This window comes from Talpa occidentalis, unplaced genomic scaffold (assembly GCF_014898055.3).
Source record: "Talpa occidentalis isolate TD23 unplaced genomic scaffold, MPIMG_talOcc4v2.1 talOcc4.5, whole genome shotgun sequence".
In the NCBI taxonomy this organism is placed as follows: Eukaryota; Metazoa; Chordata; class Mammalia; order Eulipotyphla; family Talpidae; genus Talpa; species Talpa occidentalis.
This window is the reverse complement of record NW_023604861.1, coordinates 44,865,406-44,886,971: the sequence shown is the minus strand read 5'-3', so window position 1 is coordinate 44,886,971 and position 21,566 is coordinate 44,865,406. Positions and strand designations below refer to the sequence as shown.

The window sequence follows — 21,566 nt, the reverse complement described above, 5'->3', positions numbered from 1 at the left end:
GCTTGCAGATGGCCAGGCTGGCTTTCTGCTGTTGTTGTACTTTCCTGTCTATTCTGTTTAATTCAGGACACCATTCAGATTTCTCCCAGCCACTAGAGCGTCTTGGCTTTTCCTATTTATTTCTTGTTCACAATTTTCAAATGAGCTCTTCGTCCATCCATTTATTTTGATACCGTTGATGTTCTATTTTGCATTATTGATGTATGTGTTCATGTATGTCTTTTTTCCCCTCAATTAAGTTTTGAGCTGCTGGAGGGAAAATAAGTACTTCAGAAATCTCTTTGTACATTATTTATAGGGCTAGATTTCTATGGTATGGTTTCTCTTGAATTAATAACAGCTTGATTTCTTTTAAACTAAGCTTAAATGATTTAGAAACTGTTATGTTTTACATAATGAAAGTAGCTAATTTTTGCTAAAATGTAATCATGGGAAATAAGGCTTGAATCATGTAGAGCTGAAGTGTGTTTTTTGAAACGGTAAATTGGGTCTTCTTTATTTAAAACTAACTATTGATTCATGAGCATGTGCAATTTAAAATTTCACTGATATTTGACCAAAAAATGTATAGCCTTTTAAGTACTATTTGTTGAATTTGGTTAACTTACCTCACTTTCTGCCCACTGTTTGCCCTGAAATTTCTTCTGTTGACCATGATTGATTTTAAATGCTGTTGTACAGAATTCCACCAAAGCACCTCTCAAGAGATCGAATGTTGAGAAAGTGACCAACGTGCAGATCCTGGTGTTGTTTGGCATCCTCTTGGTCATGGCCTTAGTCAGCTCAGTGGGGGCCTGGTACTGGAACGGGTCTCAAGGTGGAAAGAACTGGTATATCAAGAAGATGGGTAAGTGTTGAGGTGGGTTACTTGTTGAAGTAGGGCAAAACAACTTTTGGAAAATCCTTCCAAGCATGGTTTATTTGTCGTGGCCATCCCAGCCTTCTCTTTCCTTTGGCTCCTGAGCAGAATATCAGCTTTTCAAGGAGACAAAGATAAGGAGTTGTGTGATGAATGGAAGAGGGAGACATTTGTGGCATGTTTTATATTCAAATGTTTATTGTTAAACTACATTTTTTGAGTTATTTCTTGACCTCTGTTGCATTGACAACCCTGCACTGACAAATGGGAGTCATAGAGCAGGCTGTACAATACAGCATGCTGCTGAAAAAGCAAGATCCTGGCTTTTTATTGATAGAATAATCACACAGCATCAATTATATGGTATAGGAGAGCAAAGAGAAAGGGTAGGTGGAAATTGAAAATGTGCTTATCTCACCTAGGGCTCCAGTGGGGTGGTGAGTCTGCTGATCATGCATTGATAATCCAATATTTTATTAGAAACCATCCCCCAGACCTGCAGCCCTGGTTCTAGTCTTACCAGCAAGGTTTTCCACTGATCACTCTCTGGGATGCAAGGTTATATACATCTGTCAATGGCCTGCCGGGGCATTCCCAGTCATACCTCATGATATATACCTATTGTCCCAGGATGATCACACGTCCTGCTCTTGTTTAACTTGAAAGGAGCCTTGTAGGGTCTGGTATCCTACATTCTTTTAGGTCATATAAATGATTGACTGGGTCGTTCTGACCTTGTATTGGAATTCAGATCTGCACATAACCAAAATGGTGGCCGAGTGGGCTGTTTAAATCTAGCAGACCCACAGACCTCTTCCTTGCATACTTTTTCCTTAACTGTCTTCTCTCTGTTCTCCAAAACTTGACTAAAACCTCTATTCTGCATGGCCTTTGGTGAACACACCTTCCACTAAGCCTCCTGTCCCCATGTCCTCAATGCCCTCTGAACTCCCCTTTAATAGATGTCTCCTGCTCTGTGGTCACTGCGAGGGGCATGCTTTCTCTTACTTCACCCTCACAGCTTCCTTTCAGATGACAGTTCTTTATTGGTAAGGATTGTCTCTTAAAAGTCTCCATTCACAGTTAGTGCCCCATATTAGGTACTCAATAAGTTGTTTAACTTGAATCTCTAGGTTTATGCATAATATGTACATTTGCTGGGGGGGGGGTGGGCATCTTTGAGAAAATTCCAAAGCAATAAAGTGAAAGGAAACTGAATGGGGCTATAACTAATATTCCCATACCCATAACAGATATTCTGGTTTCCTTCCACAGATACGAGCTCAGATAATTTTGGATACAACTTGTTGACATTCATCATCTTGTACAACAATCTCATTCCCATCAGTCTGTTGGTAACTCTTGAAGTTGTGAAATATACTCAAGCCCTTTTTATAAACTGGGTGAGTATCACAGCAGCATTTAAAATTAGAGCTACTGGAGAAATGTCAACCACTACTTTTTAGTACACGCTCAGAATCTTAGCGATTTAATGAGTCCTCACGAAAGGAAGAAGATAGCTAGTTTAGGATTGTTCTGGGAGATAAACTGGCCGGAGTCTTGTCAGGAGATCTTAGACAAGAGTATCCCCGAGTCTCTGAGTGACTAGTTACCTATCATCTCAGTTTCCTGGTGTTCCAGGGGTTTTCATGAGGATTGAGAAAAGGGAGGCCGAAAGCTATACAGGTGCATGCCTTCAGATGAGTGCCAATGAAATGACTGCACATGCTCTTCATGCCAGTGAAGTCTAATTAGTGCTCAGGGAACAGCCTTGGAGGTGTGTTTGCTTCAGTGTCATATACTAGAATTTATGCTGACGGTAAACCTGGATTCTGTGGTGACAGTACAAGTGGAATTGTGCAGGAGCTGACGGGCCACAGAGCACTGGACTTCAGCAGCCAGGGCTTGTATAGATGGGTGCTTTCCCGGGCATTTTTATTTGATCTTCACAACAATCCTGCAGATGAAGCCCCTGGTCTCAGGGGCTATTTAACTGAATGCAGTAGCTGAACTTTGAAATGGGAGTTAGTCTATCTAGGTCATGAAATGATGCTCTCAAAGCCAAGTCTGTGTATAAACACCATATTTCCCCTGTATCACTGCATTTCTCTGTGCTAATAGCCACTGTATTCTTACCCTCAAATTGAAAATTGGCACTTATGTTATCTATTTTTAGTTTCTTTCTGTGTTAATCTAAGTGAAGACTATGCATTTTTTCCCCCTAACGTGCCCTCCCCCCTTCTCTACCTCAGGACACAGATATGTATTATCTAGGAAATGACACTCCTGCAATGGCCAGGACATCAAACCTAAATGAAGAACTTGGGCAGGTGAGAGTCTCTGATAAGGGGAGAGGAATGTTACAAGAACCGTGGAGCAATTTTGCAAAAATAATTCTTTGTAAATGTGGTTTATACATCAGAAGAGCTGCAGAGTATTTGAAAGTGCTATTAAATAAAAAAATGCATACATTGTGCAAAAATGAAAAATGATGTAAAATATATAAAATAAAATAAAATAAAATTAACAAAAGAAAGTGCTATTAAATACAAATGTTAATTCATTTTGACTTGCTTTTTGAAGTACAGGTATATCTTATCACTTAGAAGTTTTCTGCAAAAAATTTAGTATGGAAAATACAACATTATTTTGGATGCCTACAATTATTTCTCAGCAGCAAATGACAGAGAAAGTAATGTTTAAGACACTCAGATGTTGGGTAACCCTGAAAAGTATGTAGGGGATAATTTGCAGGATGTGTATTTATTATATTTCTTACATGTTCCATATTTTCTCTCTGGAACAGTCCAGGGAACTATTACCTTGCCCTCTGTCTACCCTGAATCTCTACGTCTTTCCCAAGTTGTGCTTTGCATTGTGTCTTTGTCTTACGTTGAAATTACTGCAAAGATTAGCCTCTTTTGAATGCATTCATTAAAGATTGTAATTTCATTTTGTACATCCAGCTTAAACTTCCCCAAAACATAATAAGGTGGGTGGCTATGTTAGACTAAATTTGTCTCTTTGAACTCTTTCCCAGTGTTCCAGGTAAGTTTAATTATCTCTTTTCTATGTTCCCATCCCGTAATAGTCTTTGCAAACATGAATACAGTAAATGAGATTAAATATGAATACAGTAAATAAGATGATAGTGATGTGGTGTCCATTTCTGTCTTGAGACGTTTGAGCCCAAGTGCAGATTGGATGTGCCAGATAACATCTTTGTTGCCTTTGTCAGTTCAGCACAGTGCTCAGTATGCTCAGGGGCCCTTAACTGGATGCCAATAATTGAAGGATTGAAAGTGCTGAGGAAGCACCAGGATGAAATAATTCCTCCTCATTGGGGATATGGGGAATGTTTGTTTGGGAAATTGTTTTGAGCTGGAACTTACAAGTCAAGTTAAAATTTAATAGAGTGATAGCAGATCTTGAGAATTCCTTATTATAGAATTTTTTAAGCATTTTGATATAATCTTAATTTCTGAAAAAGAAGTAGAAGGAGACAGTGCTTATTAGGGTACTTTTACTGAAATTTTATACTTTCAGACTTGATATAAAACTTACATAAAATTTTAGTATTGGGAGTTAAAACATATATCTGTTCTATGTAATATATTTTTCTTTAGGGACTTTAATATAGGGGAAAGAAAATAAGGGATCAGGAAAGAAAATAACGATAGTAATAATAAATAAACAAATTAGCAGACAACCATAAATCAGAGATGTTCTGCAAGGGAGCGGGAAGAAGAGGGATCAGAACAGGGGAAAGAAGAGCACCAGGAACAATGGTGATGGTTCACAAGTGAATTGGTGGTGGGAATTTTACAGGGAATACACTTAGAAGGAGAAAACATACATTGTACAAAAATGAACAATGACGTAATATATATATATAATTTTTTTTAAAATAATCTTTTTACTTACTTAAAGACCCTTTGATTATTTCAAAAATAACTTTCTATGTATTAGCTCATAGTGTATAGTTAATAAATAATAGATAGAAAGCAATTCATTTCATTAATCCCTCTCTGTAAAGCAGTTGGACACGGTTTCCCTGAAACAGTTCTGTGGGGTCTCTGGAGCACATCCCCAACAACCATAACACCTCTTTAGAAGTCCACTGAAAAGCTGGAATTTTTCCTGCAGTTCAATGCAGGAAAACCATTGATAAAAATTATTTCACCAACTCATGAAATAATTTCCAAGACCTCACACATATGATGATATATATATATATTTTTAGTCACATTCTTTATTTGATAGATACGGAAATTGAGTCCAAGAAGGATGAGGTGATTTTTTCCAGAGTCACCTGACTAGCTGGAATCCAGAACCTGAACTGGACAGTCTCTTTCCTCCTGGACTGAGTTCTTGCTCCTCTTCTTCATCCCATTATTCTCCTGAGGGTGCATACATTGCAAACTACATGTGCATTTGGAATTCACTTATTTCATTTCAGTTTATCGTAGCAAAATGGTTTCCTTGTTGAACTCTTCCAGAAATTTCTTTTTCTACTTTTGTATATTAAGAGCTCAGCATACTAAGTCTGTAAAACTTTGAATATTGAAAACTATATAACATTAGCAATCCATGTTGCCTTCCTGTAATCTTAATTGTGATGATGATGGAGCAACTTTGTGTTTGTTCTGTGTTCTGTGCTGTTTCAGGATCTGCCTTTCCAATCCAATTAGGGGATGGAGTCTGAAAAAGAAAAATGTTGAGGGTTGCCAGAGTTTGAGCTTGTTGTGACATATTGGATGTTAGAGCAGATTCCTGGATGAGAGTGTGGGAATGTTATGTGTCATGGAGCTGCCTTGTGGCAGGATCGTGCTTTTGCTCATAGACCCAAAGGGACTCCAGAGCTGTTACTGAAGTTTCCTTTGCACATTTCCACACAACTGGACTCCAGAAATGGTCATTTAAAAAATGTTTTAAACTGATCTAGGCATTATGGTGTATCAATATTATATAGTAATATAATTATTATGCTTTTTTAAGTAAATCTCTTTAAATTAATATAGATTTTGAAAAATATAGAAGGCAAGATTTCATTTGTTATTATTTGCATCTTATATTCTTGATATATATTCCTTCTATTCTTTAATTTAGGTAAAATACCTATTTTCTGACAAAACTGGAACTCTTACATGCAATATCATGAACTTCAAGAAGTGTAGTATTGCTGGAGTAACCTATGGGTAAGTGTGTTTATTGCTTACTGAAAATTTGTGTTCTTCCAATATAATGTTTATTTTTATCTATTTAGTCAAATTCTATGACTTTCTGATATTTTGAAAGGATAGTTGTGATTTAGGTATATAATCTCTATTGAATGCATTTAATGATTTCAATTTTGAACAGTTAAAACATGTTCTATTTCTGCAAATATTAACCTAGTGAGAAATACCAGGGAATCTATAAATTTATATTTTGAATCTAATAATTACAAGTTTCTTCTTCGTGTTTTGCTCACAATTTGACCATATTTTGTGACCACTCTTCCTCTCTCTCTCTCTGGCAGTCATTTTCCAGAACTGACAAGGGAGCCATCCTCTGATGATTTCTGGTGAGTAGAGTCTAGTATGTCTGATACTTTGATGGAAAAAGCTTCAGAATCAGTTTACATTGGCATTTCTTACCTGTATATTTTGTAACTAAAAACTGTTTATGTTATTTCAAGAGAGAACCAGAGTAAAATTTAAATTTGAATATTGTTGTAAAGTTCAACGATACAAGTTTTTTACCAAAAAATAGCCAGCCCTTGGTCGAATATGTCCGACTCACATCCCACTTCCCAGCCAAACTCAACTTTCAGACTGTTTTAGGGATATTTATTCCTTATATTTCAAAAAATATGTATTAATTTGTAAATTTAAAATGTTAGATAATATTAGACTTCCCATAAAGGAGACTGAGGGTTAGTACTGTTCCTCATGTGTGATCTTACCAAACACCTTTCCCCCAACTTTTGGAAGCCTCTGAGATTTTCTGTGTATTCTTGGAATATACCCATATGTTTGGGGTAGGTTTATTTTTTCATTAATTTGAGCATTTAGTGGGTTCTTTCTATTTGGAAATTTTCTCTTATTAGTTCTTGGAAATGTCCTTTTGTTATTTTTATGTTAGTTTTCCTCCAACTGTTTTTACTGGATCTCCTCTTGATCAGATATTAAGCTTCTGATTCTGTTATCGTTTTTCCCCTTTTCCATACTTTTTATTTTCTGATTTTTTTTCATTTGATTTTCTATCCTTTGTAGTGAAGTTTTCATATGATCTTACTACTGGGTCTCAAAAGCATTTTTATACCCTTGTCCACTACCTACTTCTGGAACTTTTTCATATGAAACTCTGTATCCAAAAAATAATTCCCTTTTCTTCCTTGCATATAAGCTTCTACTTTCTGTCTCTTTAAATATAACTACTCTAGGTACCTCATAAGTGGAATCATACAGTACCCATTTCTGTCTGGCTTATTTCACGTAACATAATTCTTGAAGGTTCATTCATTTGTAGCATGTATTGGACTTACTTCCATTTTAAGACTGAATGATATTCCTCTGTATGCATATATATCTATATATCTACATAGAGATATATAGGTCTATATATGCCGCTTTGTTTCTAACTTTTGGCTATTGTGACTAATACTGTAATGAACATGGATGTATAAGTATCTGAGTCCCTGCTATCAATTCTTTTGGCTATGTACATATACCTAAAAGTGGAATTATGTGGTAACTTTATGCTTAACTTTTTAAGCTTTTCTATAGCAGCTCTGCCATTTTACATTTCTGCCAGCAATGCACAGTATTTTTACATCATCATAACACTTGTTAATTTGTTTTGTTATTTTTTGAATGATAGTCTATCCATTGTGTGTCAAGTAGTATCTCATGGTGCTTTTGATCTGCATTTCTTTTCTGGCTAGTAATGTTGTCTGCTTATGTTTCAGCATTTGTACACTAACAAAGTGGATTGGTAGGGCTGTGTGTGTAGGGGGGCAATGTGACTGATGACTGACTGGCTTCCCTGATGAATGATCAGTCAGGACCTGCTACTTTGCTAGAGTATGCCTGGCTGTCAGTTTCTGTAGATCTTGTGAGCTGGCCAGTCATCTTCTCATGAAAAGATCTCTTCAGTTTCCTGCCAAGGGTTATAAATCTGACTGCAGATATTATGGGAGCTCAGTGGAGGTAGGGAGGTAGAAGATTGGTGATTGTACCTTCCAGCATATAAAGGATTTCAATTAAAGTTCCTGTTTTGGGAGGTTGCCTTCCCTACCTGCCCATGTGCCCAGTGGCCCTGAGTTCAGTGCTACTCTGGCTTAATCTTTCTAAAGGATGGACATTTATTTCTTCCTGGGTGCAGAAGCTTCCATTGCTGGACTGAGTGGGTGAGCGAGGGTTCATGCAGTCTGAGTCTTCTCCCTGTTTTCCACTCTCCCTGAACCTCATACTGTTGTTTCCACAGCCTTCACAGGGTTCTGCTGAGAGCATCAGCTTGCATTTTTGCTACCCTCCCTTGTAAGCTGTCGCCTTATGTTTGCTAAACTCTGACAAAAGATAAGACTACCATCAACTTATTCAAAGACTGACATCAACTCTGCTACCCTCTCATCTTCCATTGTCTTTGAAGAAAGGGTTACAGGAAGGAATGTGAATATGTGAATATACATAATTTTGTTTTCTTCAATGGGAGAGCACACACAGCCATCATCTCAGTTTCAGTTCTCATAATTATTTGTCTCCTCCTCTCTACAAGCTCTGGCCATCATTACACAGATTCAACACAGCCTTCAACACAGTCTTCTTCCTGTTTTACCTACTTTGAGCAGAATTCTTGGAAATTTTCTCTTGTAGAAGTTATGCAGAGACCACCTAAAATGACAAAGTCAAGGTGTTGGTTCTTGCCTCTGTGTTTTCTCCTTGTAGCTGTTTTATTCACAGTCAGATTAAAGATTTATGGTTTGAAATAATATATAGTATTCCAAATTTTAAAATCTTAATATATATAACATTAATATATATTATATTAATAAAACATATTAATTAACATATAGTAATATATACTATTTCAAATTTGAGGTTTGAAATAATATATAGTACACCAAATCTTTAAAAGTTTAATATAAATTTAACGCTTTTTAGGTGTGTATCTTCTTGAAGACAGATTCTTACTAAGTCTGCATTAGTTAAAGGAACTTTTGAATTGGATAAATATTTTCCATTTTCTCTTTCAGCCGGATATCTCCTCCCCCAAGTGATTCATGTGATTTTGATGATCCCAGGCTCTTGAAGAACATTGAGGATCATCATGTAAGGCCACCATTTACTTCTAGGACATCTAACTGCTTGTGCAGTTGTGTTATATATTATATAGTGTTTTGAAAGGTACAATTTTGGAACCTAGGGAATGATACAGCCTCCCATATATGGTGTGAATACTTCAGCAAAGTGATCTTAAATAAATGCTTTGTGGTGAACACTGAACTTAAAAATGTAGTGAAGCTATAAAGTAGCACACCAGCATCAAAATGAGTCTTATGTTCATGGTATTCTCTAATAGTTCAGATTTCAGTTACTTTTTAAGATTTCTCTAATATTATTTCTTCACAGTTGTGAATCGAAGAGGTATCTTAGTATTTTGAAAAGTTATTGCGTATCCATTGAGTAGGATAATTAAGAAAACAAAGTAAAACATAACATATAGCATAATAACATAGAGCATTCTGCTATGTATCAGACATTTGACATAGATTTTTCTTTAGCATTTAAGTTATCTCAGGGAGGTGACAAGAAAGAACGACTTGACCAAAAGTTACCCAGCAGATAAATGCAGAAATGAGATTCAGAACCCAACTGTATCCCATACTTAACTCTGACATCTCATTATCTCAACTATTATGACAAAACAGGGTTAATTGTAGGATTGCATATTTTCATTTTTGATTTAAAGGCTAATCTGAAAAATTACTAACTTCATAAAGTACTCAACAACTAAATATTTCAGAACCAGAGCAGTCAGTATAAATTGGATCCACTATGGTTACTTTATTTCTGAAATAAATTTTAGTTTTAAGGTTAGGTAATCTTGATCAAAGTTAAAACTATTTTTCCAAAATTTTATTAAGATACACACACACATATAATGTACATATTACAATATGTTTTTAAACTTTCTCTGAATTTTCAGTGAAGAAATTTTTTTCTCTACCACAGTTAGTGCTGATTTATTTTTTAATGTGAAAACCTTCCTAGAAGCAATTATGAAATGTGAGTGTATAAGACACCAGTGTCCACAGGCTGGGGTCCAGGCTTCCTATCTTGGCCCTGATGATGCCCAGACCACACAGGAAGCGCTGCTGGAGACATAGTCACAGGCAATGGTGCAGCTCCATTGACTTTTGATCTTAGAGAAAGATCCAGCCATTTGGCTACAGGTTCTCTAAGCAGAAGGGTGGCATCTCAGAGGGAACTTTTCTAGAAGAGGGTGGTTTTAATTAAGGGTACCAAAGAAATAAGTCACTGTGAGGGTTTGCTTTCCCAAAGTGGTATCAAGTATTTTCAAACAGTATTTAGGATGAGGGCAATAATAATGTGGGTGATGAAATTTCTCTTCAAGTTGCAACAGTGCTATGCACACCTCACCTCATCTTCTACAGTTTCACCTAGTCATCTGTGCTAGGAAAACAAACTATGAATCTAGACTAAGGGCAGCTTTCTAAGCCTCTATCACTCTTTCATTTTCTCCTTTCCTACTCGCCATCCCAATTTGAACAGAAACACATATTTTATATGTATATATAAACTTTTTAAGAAGTTAAAACTTTTTATTTATTGTAAAATAAATGTACAATTCAGTTTAATATATTCTAGCTACTATGTACCCATTACTGCCTGTATACAAAACTTATTCATCTTCCAAAAGAACTCTCTACTTGCTAATAAGTAACTCTACATCCACTCTTCCCCTAGTTCTTCTATTCTGCTGTCTCTATGAATGTGCCTATTCTAGGTACCTCATATAAGTTTAATTATATAATTTTGTGCTTCAGCTAGTACCTTTTAGTATGCACAAAATGCTTTGAATATTTAGAAATAAATGTTTTCCATTTATTTGAAATACATGTTAAATTGTCTTCTATGACAAATTGCAACTTAAAGTATTTAAATAATATAACTATACAAATAATTTCTTTTTAAGACTCAAGTTCAAAACTCCTAGACATAATGATATAAAAGAAAGTTATGTGCTCTTCCTTGGCAAATCTTTAGGAAATTATTCTACAAATATAAGTCATTGATTAGAAATGTAATCAAGGGACAAAAGATTAGTCCTTCAAATTTTCTATAGGTTTATTCTCCAAAAAGCAAATTCCATCTTAACTATTGGTCCACACAGGTTTAAAACACAGGGGTAAAGAATCCAGAAAATAAAAAAATGATGACTCAGGAAAAAAGGACATTTCTGTAGCAGATGGAAATACTCCCTTGGGAGGAAGGTCAGGGTTTTCTTGGGTCACATACTTTAATCTTAGAGAATGGTCCCAAGACAATTTAGATAAGAATGGGGGACTTCCATAAGCTAAAGTCCAAAAATGCTTCTCCCCTCTACTCTACCACATTTTGGGGAAATAACCAAGTGATCTACTTACTGCATTTAAATTCTCAAATTTATTTCATTTCACTGACCTATAACATGTATTTTATTTTGTGAAGGTTGATAAGAAGTCATGCAAACAATTGTGATTTCCTTCCATACAATTGTTTTTGACCTTTGACCTTAGGGGTCAAAGGAGAAACTGAAAATGTTTCAAATGTTAGTCATCATCCATTTGTGACTAAACAAAAATATACACAGAGTAAAAACTTGCACAAAAAAATAGCAAGCACCAAGTTTCTTCCTGGGTATGAAAATGCACATTTATCTAAACTTTATAGCCAGGTGCTTATCTAAAAACGAAACATTAAGACATCATTAAAATAACTTCAGCACATGAAAGCCTGGCACCACACTGACTTTGAACTTCATTCCTAAAGTGTTAGCATGAACAGCATGGTGAAAACAATTGAAGAAGGATAGAAAAGGAAAGGCATCATCTATGGATGAGATAATGGTCTTGAAAACCCAGAAGAGTTAACTGAAACTCAGTGGGCTAGTGCAATGTCAGTTATAATTGCGTGTTAAACTAATGTCTAAAATTCATATGAACAAAGAATTTTTTCCTAAGTTCTATGTTATTTGTTTATCAGGCTAAGGCTCATAGAGTTTCTTGAATCTCTTATATAAACAGTAAACTCTTGTAAAATATGATGGAAATAAGTTTTTACTTATATAAAAAGTAGTAGACAAGATGCCTAGTACAATGCTTAACATATAGTAGGTATGCAGACTTTTTTTGAATTAATAAGGAGATAGGAAATATGTTAGAACTGATATTTAGAAATTTTAGGAGCTTGTAGTAAATAGAAAGGCATACTGTATTCTTCTATGGGTAGACTAATTATGAATGTAGTCTAATCCAATGAAAAGTTTAAGAATTGTGTATCCTTATTTAAGGGGGTGGGTAGGAGAAATATGTTAACCATATAACCAGAACAATTTTTTTTTAAGGCAATAGGTAAGGGGTGTAGTACCTTCCAGGTTTTAAGAAGTTATAAAGTCAAAGAACAGACCTGATAGAAAACAAATGCCAACATAGTGGAATAGAAAGACCAGGGACACATGGGTTTGTGGATCAGTTCTTGCCATGTGGATCCAACATAGATTTGCATGCCTTCTGTTTGCTGAGCCTGGGGATACCTTAGGAAGGAAGGCAGACAGCCTGCTTGCCCTCCTGGATGTTTTAGAAGTGGGGAAAAGCACATGAGTGGCAGGAGCATTTGAAGTGTTAAAAATGAGTAAGGTGGGGTGCCTGCTGAGTCCTAGAAAGGGCAAGTGCCCTCCTGTTCTTACCTGATTGTATGTGCTTGCATGGCAAAAGCAATTTTAAGCTGAAGCCCAGAGGACAAATAAATAGAAAAAGTGGCTGAAAAGCAGTTAGAGGCATTGATGGAACAGCAGGAAAGGACAGGCCTCCTTTCCAGAAAGACACCATGGTGACTGTGAGCGCAGCAGGCAAGTGTCAAGAGATGGGACTAGATGGTGAGCAGGTGCAGTTCCTGGGGACCTGAGTTCTTGTGCATCTCCACCTCTGTCCTGAAGAGCAAGGAAGCCATTAGAGGGTGTTAAGCAGGGTGTGATTCAAACCTGACTCTGATGAATGATGGCAGTGCTCTAGCACAGATTAACTCCGGTTTGTGTTTGTAGCCCACAGCTCCTTGCATACAGGAATTCCTCACCCTTCTGGCTGTGTGCCACACTGTTGTTCCTGAGAAGGACGGAGACAACATCATCTACCAGGCCTCGTCCCCAGGTGAGGGAAGTGCCCAGTGTCTCCTTCTCTGGAGACTTGGGTGTTTGCCCATTTGGTGGAGACATACTGGTGTAGCCTATCTACAACAACCCCACTTCATAGGTTATTGCTACCAGTGCTGAAAGCAAAGAAAGCTGGTGCTGGGCACTTGACTCTAGAAACAGTTTGACAGCCGAGAGACCCCAGTCATCTCAAACTTCCTAGCAAAGTCACTGTGCTAGACAAAACTCTCAAGGGGAGCACCCATTTCTCTGATCACCCCCATCGGTCATGGAATTTCTTAGCAGATGATGAACTGTGTGCCAGAGTGCTAACTCTCTCCCCACTTCTGTGCTCTATGAATTCCCTAACCAAAGCAGTGCTTACTTAGGGATGTTTAGTTAAAAAGTCATTAGAACGTAATATTTATGTTCACTAGAGAAAACTTGACCCAACCAAGAGTAGTAGGTATATAATCACTCTTGTCCTGGTGAATTTTAGCAAGTCCCATGTCTTCCTGTCAAATAGAAATGCTCCTGTCAGGACCCTGGTGATAAAGAATAAGTGTGAGGCCTCTATACGCCAGGCCTTGCTACTATGTGTTTAAGGCCAGGTCTCCTAAAATGAGTGTGGATTTTATTATTTTGAAAAATAATAATTACTAAACAGAATTATAACATGACCAGAAATCAGTCAATGTTTCATCAACTCTCTATTGATAGATGAAGCTGCTTTGGTGAAAGGAGCTAAGAAGCTGGGCTTTGTCTTCACAGGCAGAACACCATACTCAGTCATCATAGAAGCGGTAAGGAACAGTCCTGGGCACCTCTCGGTGTTGTCAATCAACTGCTTTTTGGAAGACTATATATTTGAAATGGCACATCTACTGTAAATTTGATAGCTGCCTGTCTGTTTTTTTTCCTATGAGAAACTAGACCTGTTGTAAAGCTGAGGATGTTGTATGATTATATTAGCTTATTCATGGTTTTTTTTGCATTCCAGTAATTTTTCTCAATGTTTCCTCGTAAGTCCTTCGTATTTGCAGCAAAGAAGATATATATGATTTATGTATATACATTTATATATATATGATTTTTACCCCGTGAAATCAAGGAGTTTATTTATCCTATAATTTTTTCTGAGTTTTCCTTTCAGGGAGTCAGAGGGAGAAATTTAGTGAGAGGAAAAATTTAAATCAAGAATACACAAGCAACAATGTAAACCAGTTATCTTAGTTAAAAAAAAAAAAAAAAAAAAAAGAGTAAGATCAAATGAGTGCCCTTGAGAGGGGCAACAGGAGAAATCGATGACCGGAACTGCAGGGCACTGGCATTTGTCCCTGCGGTCAGTTAGCAGAATCGAGTTTTATTACACTCTGAGGGGCCTGGGGCAGTCACTGCCTTCTCTTCTCTACCTTTCTCTGCCCCTCAGTTTGGGAAGGACTCATGAATTATTATGTTTTATGGCTTTATTCACTCTTAAATTTCTAGACCACTTTAGTGCATTTGAAGTTCATTTTCAATTGGTATAATAACTTGATATTCTTTCTGATTTGAAAGTAGTCAGTTTCCCCCTTTATTTATATGCAAAACCTATGATCACCCAGGGCACGACTAACACACAGTGCACTGAATAACCCACAACTCCCCATCTTAAACACAACTACTGATGCACTTTAATCCAGCCTTCATAGCCTTATTCCTCTCTTTCTACAACTACAAGTTCCTGTTTCCTCAGTCTGGGCCCACTTTGTCAGCCTTACTCAAAGTGCCCATTTCTTGGCATTTACAGTTTGTTTTTTTATGGAGTACAGGGGCTCAGATAATTATTTTTACTTAATTTCAACAAACAGAAGGAATTTAGCTTAAGGAAATATGCAATCATCGTAAGTTGGAACAAAGTACTGACTGAATATTGAATTTCCTGCAAAGAAGCTTTTCACAAAGGGAGTCTCTTCCCTGTTAGGTTAAGGAGACTTTTAACCTTTCACCAAAGGATTTTTTTATTGTATGGCTGCTGAATTTCTCTGTATCACAGTGTCAGTGCTGTGGACTGGCAGAGCACAGAGGGAGACCCAAGACAGCATGGCTGCCTTTGCCTTTCTCACAGTGCCAGATGATTGTGGGAAGCTAGGGAGCCTGTTGGTGGTGTCATCACATGTTAAATGCTGATGGAAAGCATCCCTTTGTCATGTTGTTCAAGTTTTAAGTCCATATATCTGGGAATAGAAATGATTAGTTGATTAGTTAAGACTCACAAATGATAATCTCTTTAAAAATCCTAATTTATCATTACTACTGGTATATCATTAAACAATTCTCAACTTGGTTAGCAGGGGAGTCCACAGGCAGCACGTGCAAGTGGTTGATGTAGCAGGGGAACAGAAGGGGATCGACCCCTGATGGTGACAGCCCCAGTGCAGAAGGCTGGGGTGGCAGCAGGCACTGGGACCTAACAAAGTGGGCCCAGACTAAGGAAACAGGAATTTGTAGTTGTGGAAAGAGAGGAATAAGGCTATGAAGGCTGGATTAAAGTGCATCAGTAGTTGTGCTTAAGATGGGGAGTTGTGGGTTATTCAGTGCACTATGTGTTAGTCGTGTACTGGGTGATCTGCATGGTACTTCATTCAATAGTTCTCTCAGACCTAGGGATCCAGGTACTGTCACCATTCATAAGAAAGTCAGACATTTAGCAGCAGAAACTGAATTCAAACGTAGGTTGTTGAACTCCAAAGTCCGCATCCTTTGCACTGTGATATATTGAGAAAATAGAAAGCAGATTAGATTAAAAGTTTGGAAATGGTGCATACATAATCTGGCATTTTCTGAAAAAAAAAAAAAAAAAAAAAAAAAAAGTTGAGAATATTGAGGTTCCAACTTTGAAGAACTCAAAGTTGCTTCTCTGAAAATCCGATGCAGATGCATCACCCCATATTTCTAAATAAAAAATTACAAAAGCTTTGAATTCCAAACATTTTCCCCCAAAATTTGAGGTGTAGGTATGTGGCAGAAAATGTGAATGTGACAGAAAATGTGACAGGATGCTGCTTTTGTCTTTATGAATCTCAGTGTAAATAGTTGTACATTTTGCTACAGCACAATCTTTTGGTACTTCTATCAAATATCTAAAACTATGAAATAAAATTCAGTAGCATAGGTTGCGCCACGGTTCCACGTGGGTACTTAGTTTCCTTTACCTCATGTCTTGGAAGTAGCTGTGTCAACTAGCCCAGAAGTCTGCTATTACAACAGCCACACTGACTGGAGAAAAATGAAAAGTTTTCACCAGAAGGGGGTGCTATGACCCCACCAGACTGACCTTTGGGAAAACTCCGTGATGAAAAGGCTTTTGCAGACTTACAGGTGACAGAGAATGAGAAAGGGAGAATGATGGCTGTTTATCTGTATATTGAGAGATTTTGACTGGGGATTCAGTTGTTTTGTGACTTTAACAATTTATATCTCAGGTAAGAGCCTGTTTTTCTTCCTTTAGATGGGACAGGAACAGACATTTGGAATCCTTAATGTCCTGGAATTTTCTAGGTATGTTTCTCTTTCATGACTTGAAATAAAAAACACATATATTTTACATCTTCATCAGAGTATTTGAATGATTATATGGCAGGATTAAATATAGTTCTTAAGCATTTAATACAGTACGTATATCTCATCAACCTCTCCTCTCCATGGAATTTGTGACTTTCATTAAAGAAAGTGAAGCAAGTCATTCTTTGTTTTTTCAACTGAAATATTATCCTTCCATGTCTTCTTTTTTCTTTAGATTTCCAGAACCTGGTGTTTTTACACTAGCAGGTGCAGACACGTCTGCATGGTCTGGAATACGTGATTAGGGCATTATTGCTATTGGTTTTCCCCAAGCCCCATAAAGTCCTGCCTCATGCTCCATCCAAGCAGTCCCATGTGAGATCTGGGAAACTGACAAATGAGGACAGATTAGATTGATTCATCAAATTGCAGGCCTGGCCCAAGTAGGTCAGATCTCCTGGATGTATTCAGACTCATTTTTCCTCAGTGTGGTTTACTGAATTTAAGACCTGGGAGTATTTATTGGATTGTTTGTTTCCCTAGACCATTCATAGGTCGAAATAAGAAAAAAATATATTAATGTTTTGTTTCTTTGCTTCTTCTTAGCACTGAACTATCAATACTAGAATACAGTTAATTTCCTATTATTAAAATTAGCTGAGTCTTCAGTAACCTTTGTGAAGTAAGTTGCAAGTTGTATGTTCAACTTGTATTTACAAGCTTTATAAACTATTAGAGAAAGTTAATTTTTAAACCTCTCATAGGAAATGCTTTCCAGCCTTGTCTTTAGTTTTAGGACTGCACACTTGAACTTTGGTGGGGTTGTGTGTTTAGAGGAAGAGAGAAATGTTTGATAAGAGTAAGTAATAGATCATAGAGGGAGTGGGGGTTACACTGTCCATATGTGTGGATGTGAGGGCCACCCCAGGCATTTCTCTAGATATTGTGGGCCCCATATCTAGATTTTGTACCCCATTATTAGTTGTGATTCTGGAAACTGCTGTTGTATGATCGCGTAAACTGGATCAGCAATATTGGAGGCATGAGGAGGAGAAAGGGAGTTAGAAATAAGTGAATGTGTATGGAGGCACAGGACGTATTTTTTTAAAAGATTTATTTATTTATTTATACAAGCACTGGGTACAGTCAGAAGTGTGGGAGGGTGAGAGAATTCACCAGAGCCAGAGCAGGGAGCAGGCAGACTGATGAAATACACTGCTGAGGGGAGCAGCAGGCAGCAGGAGAGGTCTGCGTGCCATGTGGGACCCTTGCCCAGCGGCCGGGTATCGAACCGGCGATGCAGAGGCTGCGGGCAGCTTCGCAACCCAGCGCTCAATCGCTGCGCCACCGGGGAGGCCCAACACAGGATGTATTAAAGAAAACATATGAGAAAATAAGAGTGCACAAAAGGATCATTTGTGGTTAGATAGTTGACATCTTTTTCCAGATGCTACTTAATTTTCAGAATATTTCTTTAACATATTGGTAGCTTTATACATTCAGATACTGAAATGCTGGGTAAATAACTTTGGATGGAACCAGACTATTGGGTAGCTGGGAGAGAATTCATATCCAGTCAGACAGAGTGCTGTGGGTTAGGATGTAGGAGTTTACACAAGGCTGGGGAGAGAATGTCCCCTACTTCTAAGAGATTATAGACTGTTCGAAATAACTTTATAGCTAGGCTAAAGAGATGGGTGGGTTGGGGGCCCTGTTGTTAGGATGTATTTCAGGCAAAGGCATGGAATAGAATAGGAGGAGAATAGGATTTCTCTGATTTACTTGAAGCTTGGGTGGTATGAGAGGATTAGTAGGAGAGAGACGGCAAGGCTGCAGAGGTGGATGGAGACTTAGAAAGAAAAGGAATCTGTAGGTAATGGGGAGCCACTGAAGCCTCAATGATGAAAGATAAATAAGGAAGCATGCATGTCGAGGTGGGCAGAGGAGCCATTCAGCCTAACTTCATGCTAAATTAGGAGTGTTCTACAAATTTGTAATTTCTTTCTACTCCATTTACAATGAAGAACTTTTGAGTGGATTTATATTGATTCTTCCAATTTGTTACATACTGGGCACTTAACATTTTTGAGCGGTGAAATAAGGAATAGGACTTTAACAGAGTATTGTCAGAAGTAAATTGGATATACTTGGTAGATGCTCAAATCCTTCATTTCTGTCTCTGCCACTAGTAATAGCTGTGACAATGAGTTTTTATGACAGAGAAAGAAATAGAAAAAGCAGGAAATATTTCTGTGGCCAAAACTCCACCAGGGTGTTGATGCTGTGTTGCTGGGCTCTGTCCCTTACAGTTCCCTCCCTCTGTATTTACTCAGTTCCAACAGGGAATCAGCATTAATTCCAAAGAGCACCTGCACCCCTATGTTTTTAGCAGCACTATTTACAATAGCTAAGCTTTGGAAACAACCCAAATGCCCAAAAATAGATGACTGGATCAAGAAGATGTGGTCCATATACACCATGGAATATTACTCAGCATTCAAAAAAGATAAACACATGCAATTTGCAGCAACATGGATGGAGCTGGAAGGGATCATGCTCAGCGAAATAAGCCAGAAAGAAAAAGAAAAATACCGGATGGTCTCACTCATAGCAGGAATCTAGAAAACTTTAAGGGACCAGGAAAAAGAATAACTATAAGAAAGAAAATATCAAAATCAACAAACAACTATGATCCAGAGACACACTTTGGTGGGGGGGGGGCGGGGAAAGGAGGGATGGGGTCAGAATAAGGGGGTTGCAATTGTATGGGGAATATAAAAATAAAGAAAATAAATTAAAAAAAAGAATTACAATTATTTGGAAACTAAAAAAATAAAAGAAAAAGCAGGAAATATATGACAATCAAAGTCTGACCTTGGGGGAAGAGGGAAGGAAAAACGGAGGTTGACCATTTTCAGAACCATCTTTTGATTTGTTTTGTGTTTAATCATAGGACAGGGACCCTATAAAAGAGACCACTGGCAACTTTTTTTTTTCTTCCCTAAATTCTTACAGTGACAGAAAAAGAATGTCTGTAATTGTTCGAACTCCTTCAGGACAACTTCGACTCTATTGTAAAGGGGCTGTAAGTACTGGTGACATGTCTTGCATAGTCTTTGGTTCTTTTTCCTAACTGCTAGGTTCATCACCCCTTCTAGTTTCCCCCAGGTTTAAAGACTCTTTCAGGTCAACCATGAAATTGACCTAATAGTATAAGCCCACTAAAGAGCCTGATGGTTCAAGCCAATGTGGCAATGATGGTCAGTGAAAAGCTTGCTTTTAACCAGCGGTTGGTTTCAGAAACAGTAACTTGATGTGTCATCAATATCCTTGCAGTGTAAGTTGTGATTCAAGTTTTACCACCTTTGAGTTACGACTTTGGGAAGATCAGGTAATTTGTATTGACCGATGGTAATTGGTTCTCTAGCAGCTGTTTTTTAGTTGTCACAGTTTAATTTTTTATATATCACAGAGAGTTACATGATCATGTAAGGGTAGTGTCCACTTTGGTCACATTTTTACTGCCCTCTTTGGTCAGCTTCCTAGGCCAGACCTTTTGTTGTAACTCCTAGTAATCGAATCTAAATGTATTCTCTCTAATGAAAGATGTTACTGCTTTTGAACCTTACTTGGACGACTATACCCTGTTAAATTGTAGTTTTATGTGCAGAGGGAAAGAATTATTAAGCTCATTTTAAGAGGTGGTGTCAAGAATACTAAGCTATACATAGGATCAGTGATTTATTGAAAATCTTACTAATCTACCTATTGTGGGGAAAAACATGGTCTTATTTGAATACACTGTGACTGGAGCTTAAAAAAAAAGTAATGCCTATGAATTCTAAAAGTATTAGAATTGGCTGGATTCTACTACTAAAGAATTCTGTGTTTATAGTAACAACTTATTGATACATCAAGATCACCTAGATTATGTTCTCACATGATGATTTTTTTTTTACGTTTTGTTAATTTATCATTATAGTCTATACCACAGAAGAAGGCTGTAATTATATAATGATGTGAATAGGAAAATGCTGCAATGGTGTATTTTATTTTCATGGGATTTGATTTTTTCAAACCTGACCTAACTAAACTAGATTTCTGAAAAAATATTTTAGTCTCCTAGTATTGTGTAGTGATGGAGAGTCTGTGACATCCAGTCCCCCAGACCTGCTCATCAGTCACAGAAGCTACCACAGGGTGATGTGCTGTGTCATGCCTGTGTGTTTCTCAAGTGAACTGGGTTCAGTGTCTAGTTTGTGCCTGTTCCCTGGCTGGGAACTTCCTCCATGTCAGGAAGCAAGAGTGTACCTGAATGATTGAGGAAGTGTATTTTACCCTTTCTGTTTTGCAAAAAAATATTATACATTTTGGTATGGATTTTTGCCAGTTTGGGTGAATGTAGGTGCTGCTGTGTCCCTGGTTGTTATCCTGGCTCCTATGGACCTCTCTAATATGTTTTTGTTTGGACACAACCATACTCAATTTGTATCCCAAAGCTCATGACTGAATCCAGCCAAGAACTATATTCCTTCTTGCCCACTCAAGTATTCACATGCACATTAGATAAACACCATTAAAACAAAACTATGTTTAGAATGCTGACTGCAAGGTTGACTTAAGGCTTTGCCAGTCACAACATTTCCCTATTTTATAGGATAATGTCATTTTTGAGAGACTTTCAAAAGATTCAAAGTACATGGAGGAAACATTATGCCATCTGGAATATTTTGCCACAGAAGGTAAGTGAAATTGGGAAATGTTTTTT

The 21,566-nt window shown here is 37.4% G+C and overlaps 1 protein-coding gene across 3 annotated transcripts in view; it reads left to right on the top strand.

Annotated features, from left to right (window-relative positions):
- The window catches only part of ATP8A2 (ATPase phospholipid transporting 8A2), a 591,448-nt gene that overhangs the window by 137,918 nt on the left and 431,964 nt on the right, over positions 1 to 21,566 (top strand). For all 3 annotated transcript variants that reach the window (XM_037527049.2, XM_054701459.1, XM_054701458.1), the window contains exons 11-21: positions 682 to 847; positions 2,135 to 2,262; positions 3,112 to 3,189; positions 5,969 to 6,057; positions 6,381 to 6,425; positions 9,099 to 9,174; positions 13,169 to 13,274; positions 13,976 to 14,058; positions 16,746 to 16,795; positions 19,814 to 19,883; positions 21,456 to 21,540. In XM_037527049.2, the coding sequence (XP_037382946.1) occupies positions 682 to 847; positions 2,135 to 2,262; positions 3,112 to 3,189; positions 5,969 to 6,057; positions 6,381 to 6,425; positions 9,099 to 9,174; positions 13,169 to 13,274; positions 13,976 to 14,058; positions 16,746 to 16,795; positions 19,814 to 19,883; positions 21,456 to 21,540 (976 nt within the window). The remainder of the gene's footprint in view (positions 1 to 681; positions 848 to 2,134; positions 2,263 to 3,111; positions 3,190 to 5,968; positions 6,058 to 6,380; positions 6,426 to 9,098; positions 9,175 to 13,168; positions 13,275 to 13,975; positions 14,059 to 16,745; positions 16,796 to 19,813; positions 19,884 to 21,455; positions 21,541 to 21,566) is intronic.